Below are 23,096 nucleotides of genomic sequence, written 5' to 3'. Positions count from 1 at the left end.
CTATGTTGAGATGCACTCTGCTTCTCCCGAAAGCACAGCCATTGTTTCTTAAATTTAAATATTTGCATGTAAATTACCACGTGCAGATATTATGCAAATGGGCACTCTCTTTTGTCCTTGCGGCTGGTGATTCAAATCCTCATAATTGGCCACCCTAAGCACATAGCGTGCCCTTTTCAGCTCAGCTGAGTTTTGGAAGAAGGGAAACAGGCAGGGCTCTCTGTGTCCTTTCTGGGAAGATGTTCCAGGCTTAAGGAGAAGCAAGAAAAAATGGGCAGATTCTTGTGGGAGACTTTTGCATTAAAATAAATAAATGATGCCACACACATGGCGTCGCCAGATGACCTGTTCAGTGAGCATTCATTCATCCAGACAAATTCATTCTGATTTGCTTGCTGGGTTTTTATACATCTTTCTGTTAATCCTGTGCTCAATGCATTTTTAGTGCAATAATAATAATAATAATAATAATAATAATAATAATAATTTATTATTTGTACCCCGCCCATCTGGCTGGGTTTCCCCAGCCACTCTGGGCGGCTTCCAACAAAGATGAAAAATACACTAAAATGTCACGTATTAAAAACTTCCCTGAACAGGGCTGCCTTCAGATGTCTTCTGAATGTCAGGTAGTTGTTTATCGCTTTGACATCTGATGGGAGGGCGTTCCACAGGGCGGGCGCCACTACCGAGAAGGCCCTCTGCCTGGTTCCCTGTAACTTGGCCTCTCGCAGTGAGGGAACCGCCAGAAGGCCCTCAGAGCTGGACCTCACTGTCCGGGCAGAACGATGGGGGTGGAGACGCTCCTTCAGATATACTGGACCGAGGCCGTTTAGGGCTTTAAAGGTCAGCACCAACACTTTGAATTGTGCTCGGAAACTTACTGGGAGCCAATGTATGTCTTTCAAGACCGGTGTTATATGGTCTCGGCGGCCGCTCCCAGTCACCAGTCATTTACCCATTGCTGTGCATTGCTGCACACTGCAGTTCTGTGCTGCTGTTTGGTTATTCTCACACGGGCTACGCCCGTTCTTTTTGTTTTCCTTGGACCATATTTTCATTTCATTTTTTTGAAACCTGTCCTGGGACCATTCAGCAAAGGGGAGGGCAGAGGCGAGAGTGGGCGGAGCAACAGATTAAAATGTCACCTTTGTACAGTAGGCAACTTTCTGTACACACACAAACACAGCTCTCTGCCTTCTATCCAGGCAAGCAAAAAGCATGGGGCACATTCCAGCCAGGCAAAAACACTCAAGAAGTGGCCTAAGCAGAGCCAGTGAGGGGTATGGTTTGGGGAGCATCTTGAGGGCCAGGTAGTGGGGCCTGGAGGGCCACATCTACCTCCTGGGCCTGAGGTCTTGACTCCTACTGTGTCCCCAAATGCTTCCTGCCCCACTGGCTTGCTGATCTCTGGTGCTGATACAGAAAGGGCTGCAGAAACTTCTGCCGCATCAGGGAAGGGGAGCAATCAAAGGTGCCCTCGTAATGCATTTATACTCCCCAGAGCCGGCCCACCGATTAGGTAGGATGAAGCACCCGCCTCAGGTGGTGGAAGTGCAAGTGTTTCACCTCAGGTGGAGAAATGGGATGGGTCACCCCTCCCCAGAGGAGTCCAGGAATAGAGATTAGGGGAGGAGGGGAATGTCTTCCTTGCTGTGATAAAGATTTGTTCTGGCTTTTAGCCACCAGAGGGCAGAACAACTCCAAAAAAGTTGGGAGTTACTCAAAACCTTATAAGAACACAACGAGGTGCCTTAAACACCATTGTATTATTAAATGTGCTTTTAACTAAAGTGCTTATGAAGTTGTCATGTGTCTTCCGATAGCAAAAGCACCCAATCTGGAGAACACCCCCCCACCCCCACTGCTTTCCTGTGAATAATCAACACAAACCACTGTGGGCTCCCCCTTCTTCCAAACACTATCTGCTGCAAAAGAACCCATACCTTCAAAAGGGGGAGAGATTTTTAGTGGGAAAACAGCATGGGGAAAATGGCTAGTCCACTCAAATTCATGTGCTATGGGGCTTTGTTTCTTGTGCCTTCATCCTGATTTCCTTGCACGAAGCTCACACAGAAATTATACAATTCCTGGTTCGTATTGGGCATTTGTTCTGACTTGTTTGTGGAGAGGTTACACATCAGGGAGCCTTCATTCTAATCAGCCTGCACAGTGTTTATATAGAATTCTAAATAATATAATTGTAGAATTGGAAGGGGTCCTCAGAGTCATCTAGTCCAACCCCCTGCAATGAAGAAATCTCAGCAAAGAAGAAGAAGAAGAGTTTGGATTTGATATCCCACTTTATCACTACCCGAAGGAGTCTCAAATCAGCTAACATTCTCTGTTCCCTTCCTCCCCCACAACAGACACCCTGTGAGGTGAGTGGGGCTGAGAGACTTCAGAGAAGTGTGCCTAGCCCAAGGTCACCCAGCAGCTGCATGTGGGGGAGCAGGGAATCGAACCCTGTTCACCAGATTACGAGACTACCACTCTTAACCACTACACCACACTGGCTCTCTAAAGCATCCATGACAGATGGCCATCCAACCTCTGCTTAAAAACCTCCAAGGAAGGAGAGGCCACAGTCTTCTGAGGGAGACCATTCCACTGTCAAAAGCTCTTACTGTCAGAAAGATATTCCTACCCTCCAGAGCAGGAGAAAACAAGCTTGCTTCATCCTCTATGTGGCAGGTACAGTGGTACTTCGGGTTACACACGCTTCAGGTTACAGACGCTTCAGGTTACAGAGTCCGCTAACCCAGAAATAGTACCTCAGATTAAGAACTTTGCTTCAGGATGAGAACAAAAATCGTGCTCCGGCGGCGTGGCAGCAGCAGGAGATCCCATTAGCTAAAGTGGTGCTTCAGGTTAAGAACAGTTTCAGGTTAAGAACGGACCTCCGGAACGAATTAAGTACGTAACCAGAGGTACCACTGTATCTAGCTTCATCCCTTGCTCATTGGTTGCTAGATAATGGGCTTGTTCGGGTAAAGTGCAAGCAAATTTTGAAACAGGGCACAGTAGCAGAACCTCCCGATGAAACCTGAAACAATTTAGGGAGAAAAGGGGAGCCTGTGATCAGTGGCAGACCTTGGCATCTCCAATTTCAGTGGCCTTTTCGGTGATCAACCTGTGGGTCCCCAGATGTTGTTGGACTACAACTCCCATCATGCCTGACCACTGGTCATGCTGGGTAGGAATGATGGGAGTTGTAGTCCAACAGCATCTGGGGACCCACAGGTTGAGAAACACTGCGAGTGCTCCCGTAATTCCTGACCATTGTCTGCACTGTCTGGGGTTGATGGGAATTGGACTCCAGCAATATCTGGAGCGCCCAGGTTTCCCTTCCATTTGCATCATCAAGAGACTTTCAAATCAATCCAGTTGCCAAGAGGGTCCATTTCTCTGTTTCAAGGCAGGCTGGAAGATAGTGCACAAGTCATTTCTTTCTCTGGCCCCTTGTGCACTATACGCTTTAAAATACCACTTTAAACATTCCCGGCTTCCCTCTAAGATTCCTGGGCACCCTAGTTTGTGGCAGGTCCTGAGAGTTGTGAGGAGACCCCAGTCCCCACCTAAACTCCCCTGCCCAGCTACCATTCCCAGAGTGTGAAGAGAAGAGTACTCTCTTCCTCACAACTCTCAGCACCCCTCACAAACTACAATTCCAATGATCCTTTGGGGGGAGTTGTCGATTGGATCAGGGCTTCCTAAACTTGGGTCGCCACCTGTTTTTGGACTACAATTCCCATCATCCACTGGTCCTGCTAGCTACGGATGATGGGAGTTGTAGTCCAAAAACAGCTGGAAACCCTGGTTTGGATCCTATCCCAAAAGATTCCCCAGCCAAGACGCACCAACCTGGGCGAGTGCCGATTTCTTGGAGCAAAAGGCACCCCCGCCGAACTTTTTCGACCGTCGTCTCCTCGCCCGAAATCCCACCGCAGAGGATCCTTCTCCGGGACAATCAGGAAGCCCAGAACTGGGAGAGCGGGTGATGGGTGGATCTCCTCCACTGGAAGTCCCGGGACTAGGAGGAGCAATACGTGCAAAGTTCTTCTGCGCCATTGGAGCTCCCGGCGCAGATACGGGGGAGCGCTGCGGTGATGCAGCTTCCACATTCCCTTGTTTAAAGTCCTGGAACAAAGAGGAGGGGAAGCGGGAGAGAGAGATCATAACCTGCAACAGGGCTTCTGGCTTCCCAGCCGCGCTCTGAACCCATTGCAAGGACGGGAATCTCTCTCCTTTTCCAGTGCAACGCCTTTGGCGACCTGCACGGGCGCCGGAGGTTGAGATCTTTCTCCTCGCCTTTCAGTCGCCCCGGAGGAGCACGTGGCGCTGCCTGGAAATTTGAGATGTCCTGTTTTGCTCTCCTCCGCCCCCACGCTTCTTTCCTAGCCTCGGGCAGGAGCATCTATGCCTCCCCCCCCCCCCTTTACAGCTTTGTTTATTGGGTTACTTCTTTTCAGCCAACACCAGATTCATGGGATGCCGGAGTCTTTATTGCAGGGAGGGCCGGATTGTGGCCCGAAAAAGCGTTGCTAGACTACAATTCCCATCACCCCTGGTTATTGGCTTTGCTGGGTGAGGTTGCTGGGAGGGAGTTAGGGGCTCAGCAACAACGAGAGGGCAACAGGTACCCCAGCCCTGCTTTCCTGTTTTTAAAGCTGCCGCTACATGCTGTGCCTCATTTATATTTAGTTATTTAGCAGACTAGTATCCCACACATTTAGCTATAGAACAGCAACACACATACACGGGCGTAGCGGGGGGGGGGGGGAGGCAGAGAGGTGCCCCCAATAATGAATAAGAATACATAGCTAACCGAAGTTCTGCCCCCTCCAAACAAAAGGTCTGCCCCCTCCCACAAAATCCTGGCTGCGCCCATGCACACGCACACACACGCTGCCAAGGCAATTTGCAGCATACTGTTTATAGATGGTACACAGATGCAAATAAATCCGGGGGCTATTTTGCCCACGAGATGGCGCCCTTTCCCATTCTGTGCTCAAAAGCCAACCCAGCTCACAATCGCAGTGGCAACAGGACAGCAGTCTCCACTGCTTCGTTTTAAAGGGAACTTCTAACCCCATCTGCTCTTGATGGCAGCCTGGACCCTGCGATCAATCGCAGACCCTGTCACTCGCACCCCCCTTGCTGCCGACCCCTTCCTCTCCCACCTGCTTGCTCCCCACTGCAACCTGCTCGCACGCCCCTCCCCCTTCCTACCTTGGTTGTCTTCCGTCTCCTGCTCCTTGGGAGACACCGCACAGATTGCATGGACTGGAGCACCTGGGAAGGTCACTGCGTGGTGTCGGATCAGAGCAGCCTACCAGAAGGTTGCCTGGGCCTGTGCTGTGTCAGCTAGCTACCGAACTGAGGGCTGCCTCTGTCAAATACACCTGCAGTGAGGTTTTGGGAAATGAGCCACAACAGAGACTGCAGTGTCTTTATGATATATGGTTTATTTACACATTTCTACAACCTGTAAAATTAACCTGTAGAGTTAAAGCTATGGTTTTCCCAGTAGCTATGGTTTTCCCAGTAGTGATGTATGGAAGTGAGAGCTGGACCATAAAGAAGGCTGATCACCGAAGAATTGATGCTTTTGAATTATGGTCTGGAGCAGACTCTTGAGAGTCCCATGGACTGCAAGAAGATCAAACCTATCCATTCTGAAGGAAATCAGCCCTGAGTGCTAACTGGAAGGACAGATCCTGAAGCTGAGGCTCCAATACTTGGGCCACCTCATGAGAAGAGAAGACTCCCTGGAAAAGACCCTGATGTTGGGAAAGATTGAGAGCACAAGGAGAAGGGGACGACAGAGGACGATATGGTTGGACAGTGTTCTCAAAGCTACCAGCATGAGTTTGACCAAACTGCGGGAGGCAGTGGAAGACAGGAGTGCCTGGCATGCTCTGGTCCATGGGGTCACAAAGAGTCGGACACAACTAAACGACTAAACAAGTACAACAACAACTTGAGCCTACGATGGCAGGGTTCACAGCATGAACACCTCAAGAGGTTTTGGCTTCTCCCATTGACACAGCAGCCATGGTCTTAAGCAGACTTCGGCCGTTGCTCTCAAACATTGCTCTCTTCAACACACTGCTTATTAACTCTGTTGCAAACTCCTAACTGCAATCCTAAAACTCTAAACTAAAACACTCGCAATGTCTTTTAAGGAGCCCACTCCTTTGCAGATAAGATTTGCCTTTGATCCTTTGTGTTGTCCTAACGGCTCATCCCCAGGCAATGGCTTCTAAAGGAAATTAGCCTGACTTAATTAGCTATCAAAACGTGATGATTCCCTAGGATTAAAGCGGTGTCTGATGCACAGCTTAATATACATGGGTCCATAACCTCCAATATTTCTCCAATGAAAATAGGGTTGTCCTATTTAATAATAATAGGGACACTGGTGGTGCTGTGGTCTAAACCACAGAGCCTAGGGCTTGCCGATCAGAAGGTTGGTAGTTTGAATCCCCGTGACGGGGTGAGCTCCCGTTGTTCGGTCCCAGCTCCTGCCAACCTAGCAGTTCGAAACCTAGCACCACTCCGGCGGGAAAGTAAATGGCACCTCCGTGCACTGCTCTGGTTTCGCCAGAAGCGGCTTAGTTATGCTGGCCACATGACCCGGAAGCTGTCTGCAGACAAACGCCGGCTCCCTAGGCCAGTAAAGTGAGATGAGCATTGCAACCCCAGAGTCGTCCACAACTGGATTTAATGGTCAAGGGTCCTTTACTTTTACCTTTTATAATAATAATAATAATAATAATAATAATAATAATAATAATAATAATAATAAATAAATAATAATCGCTCACTCATCTGACTAGGTGGCCCCAGCCAATCTGGGCAGCTTCCAACATACTGTATTTTTCTGTGTATAAGACTATATTTCCACCACATTTCTAAAGTTTAAAATTGGGGGTCGTCTTATACACGGAATGTAGCAATTAATTATTTCTTAATATTGGGCTCAAAAAATAGGAGTCATCTTATACATGGGGGCGTCTTATACACGGAAAAATATGGTATACATATAAAAACATAATAAAACATTAAACATCTTCCCTAAACAGGACTGCCTTCAGATGTCTTCTAAAGATTGCACTGTATAGTTATTATCTCCTTGGTTCAGGGGTTGCATAACAGCTTACCCTCCAACATTTCTCCAATGAAAATAAGGGCCTCCTAAGTGGGACATTCCAGGATAAAATCAGAAACCGGGATGGCTTCTGTAAGTCTGCACATCTTGATTAGATTCTAACATGAGTCTGACACACAGTTTTAACAAACAGACCTTAGTTAAATTCTAACCCTACCTTGATCAGGAATTTAGGGAGTCTTGCACCTACAAACTCATAGCAATACATAACTTGCTCGGTATTGCTTTCATTGATTGACAGAGCATTTCAGCCGTGGGCCTCTCCTGTCCCAGCTCTGCCAGAAGTTGCCGGGAACCAAACCTGGGAATTTTGTTACCTTTTCTATACTTTTCCTGCCACGAGTGTCCAACGCCCATTTCAAAAAAAGAGAACCTAAGAATATCTCTGCCAGGCTAACTGTTCTCAGTGTTCTCAAGTTCCTCTTTGAAACGTTCTGCCCCTCCAAGTTGGCACAATATTCTGGGCAAATTATGTGAATTAATGTCCGTGAAGGAGCCACGGCCTTTGTCTCACCGCTCTCCTAGCCGTGCAGAACAAAAAAATAAAAATAAAAGTCTGGGTTGTGGTTTCTTTCGTTCCTCATTTGCTGCTCTGGGTTCGGTTACTGTGTCGTCATTTTACAGAGGAGCCTGTTACTTCTAAGGGAGTGCGCCATCAAAGTTTGAAACACACACACGCCGACGGACTCGACGTATATATACCCACACACTCAGAAATGTAGGAACACGTGCCCATGACTCACACCGCTCCCCAGGGCCAGGAAGTGGCAAGAGGAGGAAATGACTATTGGGGCCTTTCGCTCGCTTGCAGATGCCCGGCAAACGGAACGCCTGGTGGACTGTAGCATCCGCCATGAAGGTGAGTGATTCCACCCCCCTCCAACTCTTCAGCATAGACCACCCAGCTCTCCCCTTTTCTTGTCATAAGAACCTTCTCTCCCCCCTGCATCCTGTCTCTGGAACAATTTGCCGGCCAGAAAAAAATTCCTACCAGGGATTAACCCTTTGGGGTGTTGGCGTTGCCAGAAGAACCAGACCCTCTGGCTCAGGGGAAATGAAAGCCACATGGCAAAAAAACCAGAGTCGGGAGGAAGGGAGATGGTCTCAGCGGTCAGCGAAAGGCTTGGGATATATATAGTCCAGAATCCAGACAGGCAAGCAGACACTTTTTCCTAGTTTTCACCAGTTTCCCTTTTTCACTCCATCCTTGTTTGCAACTCATAAAGGGTTTATTTTTTTTTTTTAAAAAAAAAACTTCTTTGCTCTACAGACTTTGCCTTATATAGTTAGCAAGCTGCCTGCCTGTGTGGCCAGGGATGTCCGGCTTTCAAAGCCGTGGTTCTCAGAAGCAGAAGTCTGAGACCGGCCGGAAAGCATCAGACTTTTGGAGTTTGGGCATGTGTGCGTGCGTGACTGTGGGAGAGAAACAAACAAACAAACAAAAGAATTAGGCTTCCCCGGGACAAAGCTGAAAGCGTGGGGAAGGTTGTCCGTTTCGGTGATGTTGGGACTACGGTGGATTGGAAAGGATCCAGGAGGAGAGGTTTCAAAAACAAACACCCCAAGCCAGGCTTGGGACGTAGATGGAGTGAGAGCCCCCCCCCCCGAGGTTTTTGGTAAACTCCCAATAGGCTCCTCTGTAGGACGTTGGCGGGCTGACAGCTCAGAGCTGCCTCCGCAGACGGCTGCATCATGGCTCTCACATCCTTTGGAGCAGTGTGAGCACAAGCCACAAGGTCTTCGGCAGTTGGAGTGAAAAAACGGTGCCTTCCACTGAGGGGAAATGCCTGTATATTTCCAGCTCCACAGACGGGATGTTGAGAGGCCTCAAAACCTCAGCAGAGCTTCTGAATCTAAAACAGTGGCGGACAACATGTACGGTTCTTTCTCTCTCTGGGTGTGGTGTTTGTATTGTTGTTTTATTCCCTGAGGCCTTTTTATCAATTATTTTCAATAATTGGGTCAGGACATTTCATTTGTATTTGGTGCTGCTGCAGTGTAAAACTGGGCAGGAGGGAGAGATAATTGAATTTGTTTATGCTGTTACAGGAGAATACATTTCCCCTATACTCTGTGGCTGTTTTACTGAGAGATCTAAATTGCCGTTATCATGGGCCCGTATGTTAAAGTTTATATTACTAAAGTTCCTAATGTTTATATTGATGTATCTAATTGTTATCAGTGCTGGTCTAAAATGTGAGGTTTTTTATTTTTTAAAAAAACTGTATCTTTTGTAATGGACTTTTATATTTGTGGGTGCTTGTGAACCGCTTAGTGATTACAGTGGTACCTCGGGTTAAGTATTTAATTCGTTCTGGAGGTCCATTCTTAACCTGAAACTATTTTTAACCAGAAGCACCACTTTAGCTAATGGGGCCACCCGCTGCCGCTGCGCCACCAGAGCACGATTTCTGTTCTCATCCTGAAGCAAAGTTCTTAACCTGAAGCACTATTTCTGGGTTAGCGGAGTCTGTAACCTGAAGCATATGTAACCTGAAGCATATGTAACCCGAGGTACCACTGTCTCTTTGAAATATGAAGTGTTGTATAAATTAGCAGAGGAAAGAAATAACAATAAATCAGTTTTAAACACGCACAAGATGGCATTTATTTGTTTAAAGAAACATATACTCTGCTTTTCACTTCATCTGGGTCTCAAAGCAGGTTACACAGAATAAAAATGTAAGATCTACAAACTTCAAAATATGGATTAGAAACGTTGGAGGAGAAAGCATCAGAACAGCACTCATAGTGCAAAAACCTCCTGAAATAAAACAGTTCTAACTTGCTGCCTGAAAGTTAGCGGGGACAATCCAAAGTGAAATTATGAATGTGTACACACTCTCCCTTTAAAGCCTGTTTGAAGCACCTTCTTTCCCTCAAAGATTTCTGGCCACTGTAGTTTGCTAAGGGGTGCTGGGAGTTGCAACTCTGTGACTATGGTAAACTACAGTGCTCAAAACTCTTTGAAGGAAAGTACATCTTCCAAAGGTATAGAGTCTTCTATATAGGTATAGAGAGTACACAGCATAAGTTGCCTATTAAGCTACTGCAGCACTCAGGGTTGTATCATTTCCCCTCCAGGTTGGTTGCTATACAGTGGTGCCTCGGGTTACATACACTTCAGGTTACAGACTCCACTAACCCAGAAATAGTACCTCGGGTTAAGAACTTTGCTTCAGGATGAGAACAGAAATGGTGCTCCGGCGGCGCAGCAGGAGGCCCCATTAGCTAAAGTGGTGCTTCAGGTTAAGAACAGTTTCAGGTTAAGTACGGACCTCTGGAACGAATTAAGTACTTAACCCGACGTACCACTGTTATTTATCTCTGTTGTATGAAAAATAACGTGGGAGTTGATTTTAAGCTGGGGAAACGACAGAACCCTGAGTCTGATTCTATGGCGTAAAGAAGCTATGGCCATCAGTGAAAATAATGAAAATAAATGGCAATAGGTCTAGAGAAGGCTGTGTGCTTTTTATAGAATTAGATCCTGGTTCATTGGAATGCTAAATGCATAGTAGTAGTAGTAGCAGCAGCAGCAGCATTGAATCTTCTACAGTCTATCAATCAAGCCTCACCACAAGAGCAATGAACGCACGTGCCGAGACACATGCCTCTCAAACACTGGTATGGTTTCCTTGGCTTCTGTAAGGGTAATTGATTCAGCGTTTTGTTGGCTGAGGGATCTGTGCCTCAGTTCCAGCTGTGACTTTGTCCTGTTTTGGTTCACACAGTGGAGAAGCAGTTGCTACTCAGAGCATTCAGTGTTGGCGCTATGGGGCACAATCTGAACTAGGGTCACGATGGCTGAATTTGTGTCTGTCTTTTCCAGCTCTTTGTCTTTCTGCTGCTTGTCTGTGTGAGCCTCAGTGGTCCTGTAGATGCTCAAGGTAAGATTCTCCCTCTTCAGTGTATTAGTCCAGGTGTGCATTCAAACTCCTGCCTCCATGACATTAACCAGTTCACACCCCCAAAGTTCTCTATGAGCTGCAGCCTTTCCACCTTAGCACCTAGTGTCCTCTAGGCGTTTTGAACTACAGTTCCCACCATCCCCAACTAGTATGGCCAGAGAAGAAGGGAGCCGTAGTCCAACATTATATGGAGGGCATCAGGTTGGGGAAGGCTGCCCTAGCAGAAGTGCACAAGTCATCTGGAGTTATGGTTTAGCAAATCCATCATTTCTGCCCATTGCCTACATTGGTTGGGGCTTATGGGAGCTGAGGTCCAACAGCACCTACAGAGCACCCCGTTGCCTACCCCTGGTCTGGAGACCCAAGTGGCCTCCTAGAATATGGAAGCCATTCTTTCCTACTTTGCCCATCAGCTGGCAGATTTCAACATTAGTGCCACCACTGTCTTTTGGAGACAAATGACTGGGACATTTGGGCAAACGTAGCGAAGAAATACTGTTGTGAAATATTTTCCCCTGCCAATTAAAAATAATTATCCTCAAATAAGGCAAAACATATGCTGGCATTTCCGTGAATCCAGAAATGCCATGGCGACTGTTTCTCAGCCCAGTCATCCCTTCCTGCATGTGCTGCGGAGGCAGAGCAACAGACCCTCCAGCTGCTTGGGCGCTTTCAGTCGCTGCAAATTGCAACAAGCTGCTTAAGGGAACTGCCAAGACCGAAGACTTCCTCTAAGCTTAGCTTCCATTATCTGAATGTGTCAATAAAGGTGCTCCAAGCTAGGTTTTGGCCTTGAAGTAGGTGCTGATCCTTCTGGAAGGACCTCCTCAGATGGTGCTCCTGGCGGTTTTCGAGTTCTGTAATCCAGGGTGAGGGAGAACAAAAGCTTCCCTCCCCCTCCCCTTTTTATGAAAATTACCCGGTCTGGAGTCCACAGCTAATTCTCCCCTGGTCTCCTCACTGGCCCAAATAGGACTAATTTAGCCAGCTAGCCCTGGTGATCATCTAATGTTTATTGGATGGATTTCCCCCTAAATTGATTTTGAATTATTGATTTTTGTTATTCATGTTTTATACTGTATTTTATGCTGTTTTTGTTGCATCAATTAAGTGTTTGAAATTTGTTGTTAGCCGCCCTGAGCCGGGTTTTCTGAACTGGGAAGGGCAGGGTATAAATAAAAATTTGTTTTTTATTATTATTAAATAAATGACGTGTGAGAACAAATCATTAAAGTTCAGGGAATGCCAGTTGTGGGGTGTAACATCACTGAAGCGGTCAAATACAACACTTCCTGTTTGCTCAGAGTGGACACACAGGAGAATGTTGCTCCAGCCAGGAGGACTTTCTGTCACACCTGTGTGACCAGGTAGATGGATGTGACCCTGGCAGACCCTATAAAAAGGCAATCATGCAGCCATCTTCTCTTTTGGCCATTTTGCTCTTTTGCTGCTTTTTTACCATCGTCCGCTGGCTCTTAGCCAGAAGGAAGTGGCTCATCCTTTCAGAGGATGTAAGCCGAAAGGTGGAAAGTCTGAGGCCTAGCTCAGACTTCTTTTCTCTACAACTGTAAATGTAACCACAAGATAAAGCCTGCCCTCAGGACAATACTGTGAACTGAATGTAAGCAAACTTTACTGTTAATTTTAATGAAGACTGTTGTATTATTATTTTCAGAGGGAAACATAAGGGGAAACTGACCAAGAACAATCCAGACTGGACAAGCCAGACTGGATTGCTTAACTCAAATGATTCTCACAAATCCATCAGCTAGCTTCCAGCAATGTGCAAGGGAATGTGCTGTGCTACTTACTCACAAGCGTGAGCGAGGAGAGATAATATTTAAACAATATATCCTCTCCTACCTTTCCTCAGTATTCCCACACCAATATGGTGCCCGGCTGAAGTTTGGGATTACATCTCCCATCAGTGCCCACCACTGGCCATGTTGGCCGATGGGGATTGTAGTCCAAAAATGTTGGATACCCCTGTTTTAGTTCTTAAGTTTTATCTTGGAGCTGTTACTTGATGTTACTTTATGCTATTTTGAAACCAATCAAGTGCCTTTATTATCGTTGCAAAGTGTTTGCGGTGAGGAAAGCAGAGAGATGTAGTAAGGCCTTGCCATGTTCAATTGCATGGGCTGACTTGAAAACATTGCCGAAAAACACCTGGAGGATCCAGACCGTGGCTGGCTTCTGCCTAGGGAGCAAGAAGAAGTTGGATTCAGTTTGCAATTAAAGGCAAACTTAACTGATTCATATTTTCTGAAACAACATGGGAACCAAAACACAGCCATCTTTCAAAATTCACATTTATCTTGATTTTGCAACACAATTCTCCAGCCAAGTATCATGTACAAAAATCTCAGCATAGAAGCCTGCTGGATGATATTGGGCCAGTCACTTAGTCTACCTCACAGGGCTGTTGCAAGGATAAAATGGAGTGCGGGGGGGGGGGCACTTCTGCGAGCTTCTTGCAGAAAGCCTGGGATAAACACGTACAAAAGAAAGATTTTGCTGTTCATGCACGGAAAGGACTTCAACCCACTGCATTCCTGCTTTCATTCCAGCAAATGAAATGGATCTTGGGTTTGGATTTTGCTGAGAAGCATGCACTTTCAAACAAAAATTTGTGCATTTCCCTTTTGGTTGTTCAAGTCTGAAAACCAGTCTTTGTTTTCTTGAACACAGCCCTTGGCCCTTAAGACTTTTGATTTTGCTTAAACTGATGTCAGCCAGTTGGTTGGACTCCAACTCCCATCATCCCTGACCTTTGGCCATGCTGACTGTGGATGATGGGAGTTGGAATTGAATAACATCTGGAGGGGCCCCAGATTCCCTAGCTATGCTGACACATCATCAGGCTATCTCTGCATGCTCAGAAGGATATTTATGCGAGCTTGTGGCTTTGGTTTCAGGTTCCTCATCTCCACTTGTGGGGCAGAAGGCAGATGGCGATAGAACCACAACTGAGTCCTTTTTGCCTTCCACAGGTAAGTTTTGTTTGTTTAGTCATTTAGTCATGTCAGACTCTTTGTGACCCCATGGACCAGAGCACGCCAGGCACTCCTGTCTTCCACTGCCTCCCGCAGTTTGGTCAGACTCATGTTGGTAGCTTCGAGAACACGGTCCAACCATCTCGTCCTCTGTCGTCCCCTTCTCCTTCTGCCCTCAGTCTTTCCCAACATCAGGGTCTTTTCCAGGGAGTCTTCTCTTCTCATGAGGTGGCCAAAGTATTGGAGCCTCAGCTTCAGGACCTGTCCTTCCAGTGAGCACTCAGGGCTGATTTCCTGAAGAATGGATAGGTTTGATAGGATAGGACAGGTAAGTTTTACAGTTCTGCAAATGACTAGCCATACCTGGACCTTCCCAAAAGGCGTGGTGATGCATTCATAATGCAGCCAAAAAAACCAAACAAACACCAAGTCACTTTGCTGCCAACATCTGCCTGCCCCTTCAAAAGCACTTATGTTCTTTATTAGTTAAAGGTCAGCAGTATCAGTTTTTAACCCCCTGCCCCTTGGAGGGAAATAAAGCTAATGTAGTATGTGTGACTTTGACCAGAGAAAAATAGCAGGCAGGGCAAGGGTTAAAGGCTCCCTTCTGATGATCCTTCTCCATTCTAAATTCCCCTCTCCCAAAGCTGCTTTTCATTTTATTAAAATAAATAAATAAATGCAACCAACAATGGTGCAGTGTTATAATTTTAGACTCTTAACTAAATAGTCTTCTGAGGAGGACCATGATCATCTTCTTCTTCTTCTTCTTCTTCTTCTTCTTCTTCTTCTTCTTCTTCTTCTTCTTCTTCTATTACATTTATTATCAGTCATTACAGTCCCATCATATAAAAGAATAGATAAATAGATAAGGAGGAAGTGTAGGTGTTCATTTCAAGGGTTAAGCTAATACTTTACTGAAATATACTCGGAGTCGAGCGTGGATTTCATGCTCTTTATTCAGCTCATAGTAGTGAGGAATGGGGATGTTTCCCTGAACTGTCTGCTTTATATACATTATTTACACAATGGGCCCCACGTGATTGGCTAATTCTGGGAATCTCCTGTAGGCCAATCAGGTTGCGAATTCACTTCCACCTAGAGTTGGATTGGGTGGCTCCTGCAGACCAATCAGACTGCTGCATTCTGGATCCTATTGTTCTAGGTCCAATCAGACTGCTGCAATTTGGATCCTATTCAACTCAGTACATAACATTTATATTAGAGCCGAAGGCAGGAGGGGTGGGGAGATGGCAAGTAATAAGAAACTTGACCTCCTTTACTGAGCACAGTAAGAAAAACTTTCTGTTCCCAAATACATACCATGGCTTTACAAAGTATTGAAATGATTGAATATTTGGATTTTTCTGATTATCTGTGGCTAGAGTTAATTTTATTACTTATACTTGCTTCTATCATTTCATTACCTTGCATATATACCAAATGCAATTTACAATGTTTCCCCATCCTCCTAAAGCTTTGTGGGTTTTGTTTACATGTAAAAAAAGTGAAATTTGGAATGTTACAAGTCTTAGTTGCATAACTGATTTGCACTTCAAGGGGAAAATACCTTGGTACATTTTTGTTTCAGTTGCTTGTCAACTTTGTTACGGCTGCTTGTTGATTCTTACTGTGGACTCGCGACTTGCAAAACATACCTAATTTATAACAACGTACATATTGTTGCACGCAACCCCAACTGGTTTCCTTAAAATGAGGGACAGTCTTTAGAAGACATGGTTTATTTACACATATCGACAACCTGAGCCTATGATGGAGGGGCTCATGGCATTAACACCCCAAGAAGATATTGCTTCTCCCATAGCCACAGCCTGGGATTCATGCAGAAAACAAATTGCAAGGTATTGTGGAAATGTGGGAGAACTGAACTTAAGATTTGGAAAAGAAGACACCAGGAGAACCTGAAAAATGCCATATTCGCCCATCCCATTGTCGCTGTGGGCCCGGCGGTTTTTGGAAGGTTCTTGAAACACTATTAAAGTCTGCAGAACTTGTTTGGCGAGAGGCATAAGCAGGATGTGTGTAAAAACCATCAGTTTTAATCAGTTGTTATAAAGACACAGGAGTTCTGCCCTCCATGTTGACATCTGGCCACCTGCAATCGGTAGCAGCAGTGTAGCACTCGAGGGAGAGGACTTGCAGATCTTTCTAACCCAACATTTCTTCTCTATATCTTGGTCTTCTATAGCAGAGGAGCCAGAGGCTGAAAGTATGACAGCAAGCCCTCTGAATTTCCAGCAACGGGAGAATGCATCACTAAGGGGTATGTGGCTGAGAACATCCTTGGGATGGAATCCTTCCATAATTCCATGGATATTTGTGCAAGATATATAAGACAAGACCAGAACTTCTACCTGCAAATATATATATATATATATATATGGAAATACATAGGGCTCCTCTAGACTGGAGTGGGTTTTTCTTTTTTGCAGTTGTGTTCTGTGGCATATCACTGTTGCAAAAAAATAGTGCAATAATGGTAGATTTATACTGAAGCATTCACACACCATTCCAATTTCTTAGTTGTGCTGTGGTGCTCACAAAACAAGCTCACAAAACCTCCCTGCAAACAAATCAGAATGAATGGTCACTAAATACCCAACACCGTCTAATCTCCCAGTAGTGAAATCAGGATGAATGCTCAATAAACCACTTGCTTGAAAGCAGGAAGGAAAAATCTTAGACAACATTTATGCTTGTGTGTTGCAACCGGGATGGGGGACTTGTGGCCCTCCTACAGATGTTGCAGGACTTCAACTCTCACCAGCCCCAGCCAGCATGGCCTGTGTTTGGGGCTCTAAACAGCCTTGGTCCAGTATACCTGAAGGAGCATCTCCACCTCCATCGTTCTGCCCGGGCACTGAGGTCCAGCACCGAGAGCCTTCTGGCGGTTCCCTCACTGCGAGAAGCCAGGTTACAGGGAACCAGGCAGAGGGCCTTCTTGGTAGTGGCACCCACCCTGTGGAACGCCCTCCCATCAGATGTCAAAGAGAAAAATAACTGCCAAACTTTTAGAAGACATCTGAAGGCAGCCCTGCTTAGGGAAGCTTTTAATGTTTAATAGGTTATTGTATTTTAGTGTTCTGTTGGAAGCCGCCCAGAGTGGCTGGGGAAACCCAGCCAGATGGGCAGGGTATAAATAATAAATTATTATTATTATTATTATTATTATTATTATTATTATTATTATTATTATTATTATGTTGCAGTCCAACAACTGGTCAGGGTGGGTTCAGGCTCACCATTCCCACAGCCTGTGTGTGAGTTGTAAATCATGACGTAATAGTGAAAATGGCCTACCCAAATTCTCCACCCTTGTCCTGAGCAGAGGGGGGATATTTCAGTTGGTAGAGCACAAGACTCTTAATCTCAGGGTCATGGGTTTTAGCACGTTGGGCAAAAAGATTCCTGCATTGCAAGGGGTTGAGCTAGATGGCCCTTCGGGTCCCTTCCAACCTGACAATTCTCCATGGATGTGGCAGAATTCTCCCAACAGTTCAAACAACATTCCCAACCTGCCCCTGGCAACCTCAGTTTCTCAAGCCCATCGAATAAGGCATAAGACATTCTGCCCAATAGCTTTTGGGGTAGGGTGACCATTTACCCCCAAAAGCAAAGGGTCTTATGTTTTGCCAATGGCTCACCATTATCAAACAAACCAGGCCATTATCAGCCTTTTGCTTCTTCATGACCCACCCCCAGCGAGCCATTGCCAGACTGGTCTCATGAGGAAGCTAGCAACATCAGAACTGGCAGGAAAGTTGTAGGGCCAGGAGACTGAAATTATCTACAAGGGGATTTCATCCTAGCTCCAGTGTAACACTCTTTTCTTAATATGCAGTAGAAGAGACATCTGTAGCTGAAGTGGAGACAACTAAAGGCATCACCCCTAGCACTGTGAGCTTCACCAGTGCTGCAGGTGAGCATAAGAACCATGGACCACCCATGAGGGGAGGTGGGCAGAGAGAGGGAACAATCAGAAAGAGTTTGCTTTGCCACATCCAAAAGAATGGAACCAGCTCACCTGTCTCCTTCTGCGTTTTCTTTTCCAGAAGTTACCCAAGCTCAACAGCCATCTGTAGACCAGAGGAGGAGAACAGGTATGTAGAAGGCAAAAGACAAATCCATGTTCCGTTTACAGAAGTTGAGGGACTGGAAGATGAACCTTAATTCAACACCAACAACAGAATAGTGTCCTTTAAGTGGGGCAGCAGGATAATTATGAGGGTGCGGGACAGGCTATGTGGCACACACAGTTACTGCCCCAACCAAAGGCTATGGCCAGTGGTTCAGGAAGGTGCCCTTTGCCAGTATTTGCTGCTTGAGCAGTTCCCTCATTCTGCTCTCCTGCCGTTAATCCCCATATTACAGGAATATAATTTTTAAGTACACAAACTTCTGCAAATATTAGGGATTTTGACCAAGATGAAACCAATGCCTTCAAGGAACTGCAGGCCAGCGGTCGGCAGGGCTGGAGTTAAAAGTGGGTGGGGCCAGAAGCAAAAGTGGGCAGTCACAGGTGTGACTCTCACTTCCGTACTGAAGGCTATAGCCCAGCCACACAAAAGCTAGAGATTTCCTCATGCACTGCAAACACTTTTCTCCATCCTTCCACCAGGCAAGCAAGAGGCATTATCACATTTCAAGGACACATCTGAAGCAGACAAAAGTACTTATGCAGGGTGCAGAGCAGGGGCGGGGTGGGGTGTGGCCTAGGAGAGGGCCAGATTGAGGGGCTTGGAGGAGCACATTTAGCCTGTAGGTCTGAGTTTCCCCATCTCTGCTGTAGCAGGAGGATCAGACATGACCTCTTCTTCCTCATAGTGGCAAGCTGGGCATATTTCTCAACTACCTCACATTCCTTCTTTTTTAACAGATGTTTGGAAGGTAGATTACCAAGAGAATGTTTTCTATTATGGTGAGTCTCAACAAGCTGGAAACAGACCATTGTGTTGCATGCCACCCCCATCTCCGAGCAGTGGGGATTCTAGAGGTTCCAGGTGCTAATCCAGGACTTGTGTTTCCTTTTGGGAATGATGCACAGCAGAAACTGTGGTGTCTTTATCATATATGGTTTGCTTACACATGCATACAACCTGAGCCTACACTGGAAGGGTTCACAGCATTAACAGCCCAGAAGGGTCTTGTTTCTCCTATGGCCACAGACTTTGATTTAAACAGAAATGAAACATTTCCCTCTGATCCTCCCTCCAGTTTGTTGCTTTACAAACTAGAGGGAGTTTACATCACTGCAAACTCAACTCCAGACTCAGGCTTTGTCTTTCTAACTATCTAACTATCTAACTTTCTAACTAACTATCTCTGATATCACCCATTTGTCTTCTCGCAAAGAGCCCCCTTCTATTGTTCTCTTAATGGCCCATCACCCAGGTGATCACCCCAGCACAGGAAGCCAGCCTGGCTTATATTTTAACCCTTGCTGAATCCAGGGGTTAGAAGGATCTCATAGACAGCCTACTTCCTCCCCCTCAAACTCATAACAATAGATACTTTTTCAGATACTTAAAAGGGGCTTTCAATGAAAGTTGGTTTCTCCTGAGATGTTTACTCATCCCACTATTGTCATCCATTAAGAGGTAATGCAGACTTTCTCACCTTTGGAAAACTGTGCACAACTCATCTGAACAGAGGAGACAGTGGGACAAAAGAAATAGGGCTGTACACCATAGGAAGCAGTCCTCTCTCCTTTGAGCTCTCTTAAATTCCATTATCTGGTTGTGTACACAGTACACCTTTGCAACACATTCAAGTACATTTCCGCGCCTCAGATAATTATGGGTACCAGTTTGTCAAGGGTTGCTGGGAACTGCAACTCTGTGAGAGGTGAATTATGGTGCCCAGAATTCTTTGAGGGAAAGAATGTGCTTTGAAATTTCCTTAGAAGAATAGTTTGCACACAGCTGTAGCCAACATTCCATGGTCACTGAGCATGCTCAGTTTTCACTGGTCTGTTTAGGGTTTGCTCACCCCTACGTTCTTTTTGTATTTATGGAAACCTTGGGGTTCTCCCAAACCTCCTTGATCCTCTTGTTTGTGGCTAGTGCAGTTTTGGCTACTTAAAGGAACAACACTCATCTCTGAACTCTGGAAACAGAGTGAAGGAATGGCGATGTACCCATTCCTGTTTACACCCAGTGCGCTCCCACTGCTACTTTGGCTTACATTGTGTGTACACCATTTCCCAAAAGAATCAGAAAGGTGCTGGCTGCAGATTAAACAGGAGTGTGTACACTGTTGCACATGGCTTTTTCAGGGGGAACTCACAGGAACTCAGTAGAACTAGGGAGGATTCCATGGTGAGTTCCAGCACTTCTTTTTCGGGGGGGGGGGGGGGGAGCACTGCTGTTGTACTATATTTTGGTTCCTTCCTGCCCCCCACCAGCTTTGATCCTAATTGCTGTAAGCTAATTTGTACACAGCTTTAGTGTGTACTTCAGGCTTGCATTAAATGTCTGCTTTTCTCCATACTCTTGCAGATTACTATTCCCTGCGCAAAGGGGGCTTGATAGCTGCTGCCATCCTCTTCATCCTTGGCATTCTCATTCTCACCTGTAAGTATGAGCAACTGGGATGAGTGGTGCTGCTTTGAGTTCTCTCCCTAAATGTGGGTGGCAAAAGAGTGGAGAAGTAGAGGTATAATTGTGCCTGGACATTCACATAATCGCCCCTCTCCTCTCCTCATCTGAGACCTTATTAAGGGCTCATCCACACTTTGCTTGTCCCAAGCCTAGAAAGCACAAGACCATGCAGTTTTCTGCATGTCCCATTCTTTCTTGACACGGGTCCAAGTGGTTTTCTGTTCGCCCTGCTACCTTCCCTGGGAAAACCTGCTCTTTACCACTGAATTGGAGCAAATATCAATCCATGGAAAACCTGACTGACGTTTGCTTCGATTCAGCAGTAAAGAGCAGGTTTCCCGAGGGGAGAGTGGTGGGGAAGTCAAAGTGTGGACAAGCCCTAAGTAATAAGTGCACGACTGATAACTGGGATCTGCAAAACTCAAAGCAAATCCTGCACTCAACAGTTGCTTAGAGGCACTGTGCTTCCTCCAGCCCTGCCTGCCCCCGTTCTAATAGTATGCCCTTTGTATCTGGCAGCAGGATCTGGTAGTTCTTAGGAGGGGGCTAGAGAGGGGAGGCTGAAGGGCTGGGTTCAGAAAATGGGCCTTTACTCTAGGAGGAAGAGTTCAGAAAATGGTTTGTTTTCTCTCCACTTCCAGGTGGGAAAAATGGAAAATCTCGATGCAGAGGGAAGAAGCGGACAAGGTGAGCGACACCTTCCCGCCCACCCATTCCTGTTTCCTTACCTCTAATTAATTCCATCTTGTGAAAGTCCAAATGCTGGAATATGAATGCAGCCTACGTATTTGTAATTAAGGTGTCACTATTTGTGGGAGGGATCAAAATGCATACTGGGACTTTGGGGCTGCCTACACACTAATCTTATATTTATCTAGATCTACAAGGGTGGTTGTGGCTACTTGATATGCATTTGAAAACTCTCCCCTTCATTAGGTTACCCAAGCCTTTTCTCCCTGCCCATACCCCAGGTGAAGAAAGAAGAAACTGGTGATTGTCATCTTGTTCACTCTGGTCCACCAACACTGTCATTGGTCTGGGGGTGGGGGGAGACACCCATCTCCCCGTTGCTGGAACCATCTGCATCTGTTTTTTTAAATGAACAGGAAGTGAAAAATCAGTCTGCAACAAGCTTTTATTTTCAGAATGAAAGCAGTTTCTCTAGAAGCGCAAAGAAATCTGCAATCGATCTAGATTGTGCGTGGATTTTGCAGAAAAGGCAAGCCCTCATTCTCCGTTGATTCTAGAATGAGTTGGCTTCGCCTGTCATTAGCTGTGGGGCGACCTAAATGTTGGGCTCCCTGCTTTCTGCTCCCCCAGTCCCAATGGACACCCATAACCACTGGGCGCAACATTATCTAACATTGCTGCACACAGATCAGAACAAAAGCTTGTTAAATAGCCAATGCCTTCTCTTCTCCCTGTAAACAAATCAGGAGGCATGTTCAATGAAATGACTGCTTGAAAGTGCCTGAACCTCTGCGTATGCTTTGTGCAAGAGAATCAGGATGAATACTCAGTAAATAGATCACCCCATATTCCTTGCCCTGATCCCTGTTTCCTTTCTTTACAGGAACTATGACGTGACACCAGCCTGAAGCCATCTCTTATCCTCTGGAGGACTGCACTGATTGGGAGGAGCAGGGCGGGGTGGGTGGGGCTGCTTTGATTGACAGATCTGCTTTGACAGATCGTAATGTAACCTGTTATCCCCCAATAGGGGAGCACTCCCTTAGCTCCCCCACCCCAAATCCATCCATCCTCTGCCTGACACATCCTGGTTTGTCCTCCATTTGCTCCCACAACCTCCGTCCATTTTTCTTGGCCTACAAGAAGTGTTGCCTTTTCTCGTGTTACAACTGCAACAAAAGTTGTGTTTTCATTACATTAAACCAGCCTCGCTGTAGAACAAGAACCTTTGTGAATTCTTTGTTCTTTCCCTTGTGCGTCCTGAGGCCAGGGGGAGATGCTGTCGACACTCCAGGCCAAGAAAAACCCTATGGTCCTCCATCCGCACCAAGAAGTCTCAAATTCTGTACTTGCAATAAATTTTTGGCGTGGCTTGTTTTTTCTACGTTTGCTGGCTGTATTTGATTTCATGCTTTCACTGGCGTCTTATATGCAGCCATGTTCTAAGAGAAGTCATCGTGCCAGAGGGATATTGCTGCTCCCAGTGCCATGAACTGTCAGCAAAATATTCACGGAGTTGCAACTGGTTCCATTTACTTGTGAGGACACAATTTCCTGGCTTTGTAAAGACCAACATTACATTGCTGCTGCTTTTTTTGTTTTTTGTTCTTTGGAGAGAGAGAGAGAGAGAGAGAGAGAGAGAGAGAGAGAGAGAGAGATTGTTTATTTTAAATAGATTCTATTTGATTTTACAAAATGATTCACA

General features: G+C 46.0%; 1 protein-coding gene across 4 annotated transcripts; it reads left to right on the top strand.

Annotated features, from left to right (window-relative positions):
- Positions 1-7,799: 7,799 nt before the first annotated feature.
- LOC310684041 (uncharacterized protein) lies at positions 7,800-22,616 on the top strand. Of its 4 annotated transcripts, none has more exons than XM_083454456.1 (10): positions 7,800-8,033; positions 11,007-11,064; positions 14,004-14,078; positions 16,291-16,365; positions 17,944-18,021; positions 18,155-18,202; positions 18,979-19,020; positions 20,600-20,674; positions 21,343-21,388; positions 22,275-22,616. In XM_083454456.1, exons 1-10 carry the CDS (start codon positions 7,986-7,988, stop codon positions 22,297-22,299), a joined length of 570 nt encoding a protein of 189 aa, XP_083310582.1. In that variant the 5' UTR covers positions 7,800-7,985; the 3' UTR covers positions 22,300-22,616. The 4 variants fall into 4 exon arrangements, with proteins under 4 accessions (XP_083310582.1, XP_083310581.1, XP_083310580.1 ...); XM_083454455.1 differs by having other exon boundaries at positions 7,804-8,033; positions 16,294-16,365; positions 17,947-18,021; XM_083454454.1 differs by having other exon boundaries at positions 7,804-8,033; positions 16,294-16,365.
- Positions 22,617-23,096: the final 480 nt, after the last annotated feature.

The sequence above is a fragment of the Podarcis tiliguerta genome (assembly GCF_965153285.1).
Source record: "Podarcis tiliguerta genome assembly, chromosome: 8".
NCBI classification, from domain to species: Eukaryota; Metazoa; Chordata; class Lepidosauria; order Squamata; family Lacertidae; genus Podarcis; species Podarcis tiliguerta.
The sequence above is the reverse complement of the archived record's forward strand: the minus strand, read 5'-3'. Positions and strand labels throughout refer to the sequence as shown.

Bases quoted from the DNA above. Each gene is read 5' to 3' on its own strand.
- LOC310684041 (XM_083454456.1), top strand. From the start codon at position 7,986: ATGCCCGGCAAACGGAACGCCTGGTGGACTGTAGCATCCGCCATGAAG. The intron at 16,366-17,943 runs GTATGTGGCTGA...CTTAATATGCAG, and splicing joins GGAGAATGCATCACTAAGGG to TAGAAGAGACATCTGTAGCT. The intron at 18,203-18,978 runs GTATGTAGAAGG...CTTTTTTAACAG, and splicing joins AGACCAGAGGAGGAGAACAG to ATGTTTGGAAGGTAGATTAC.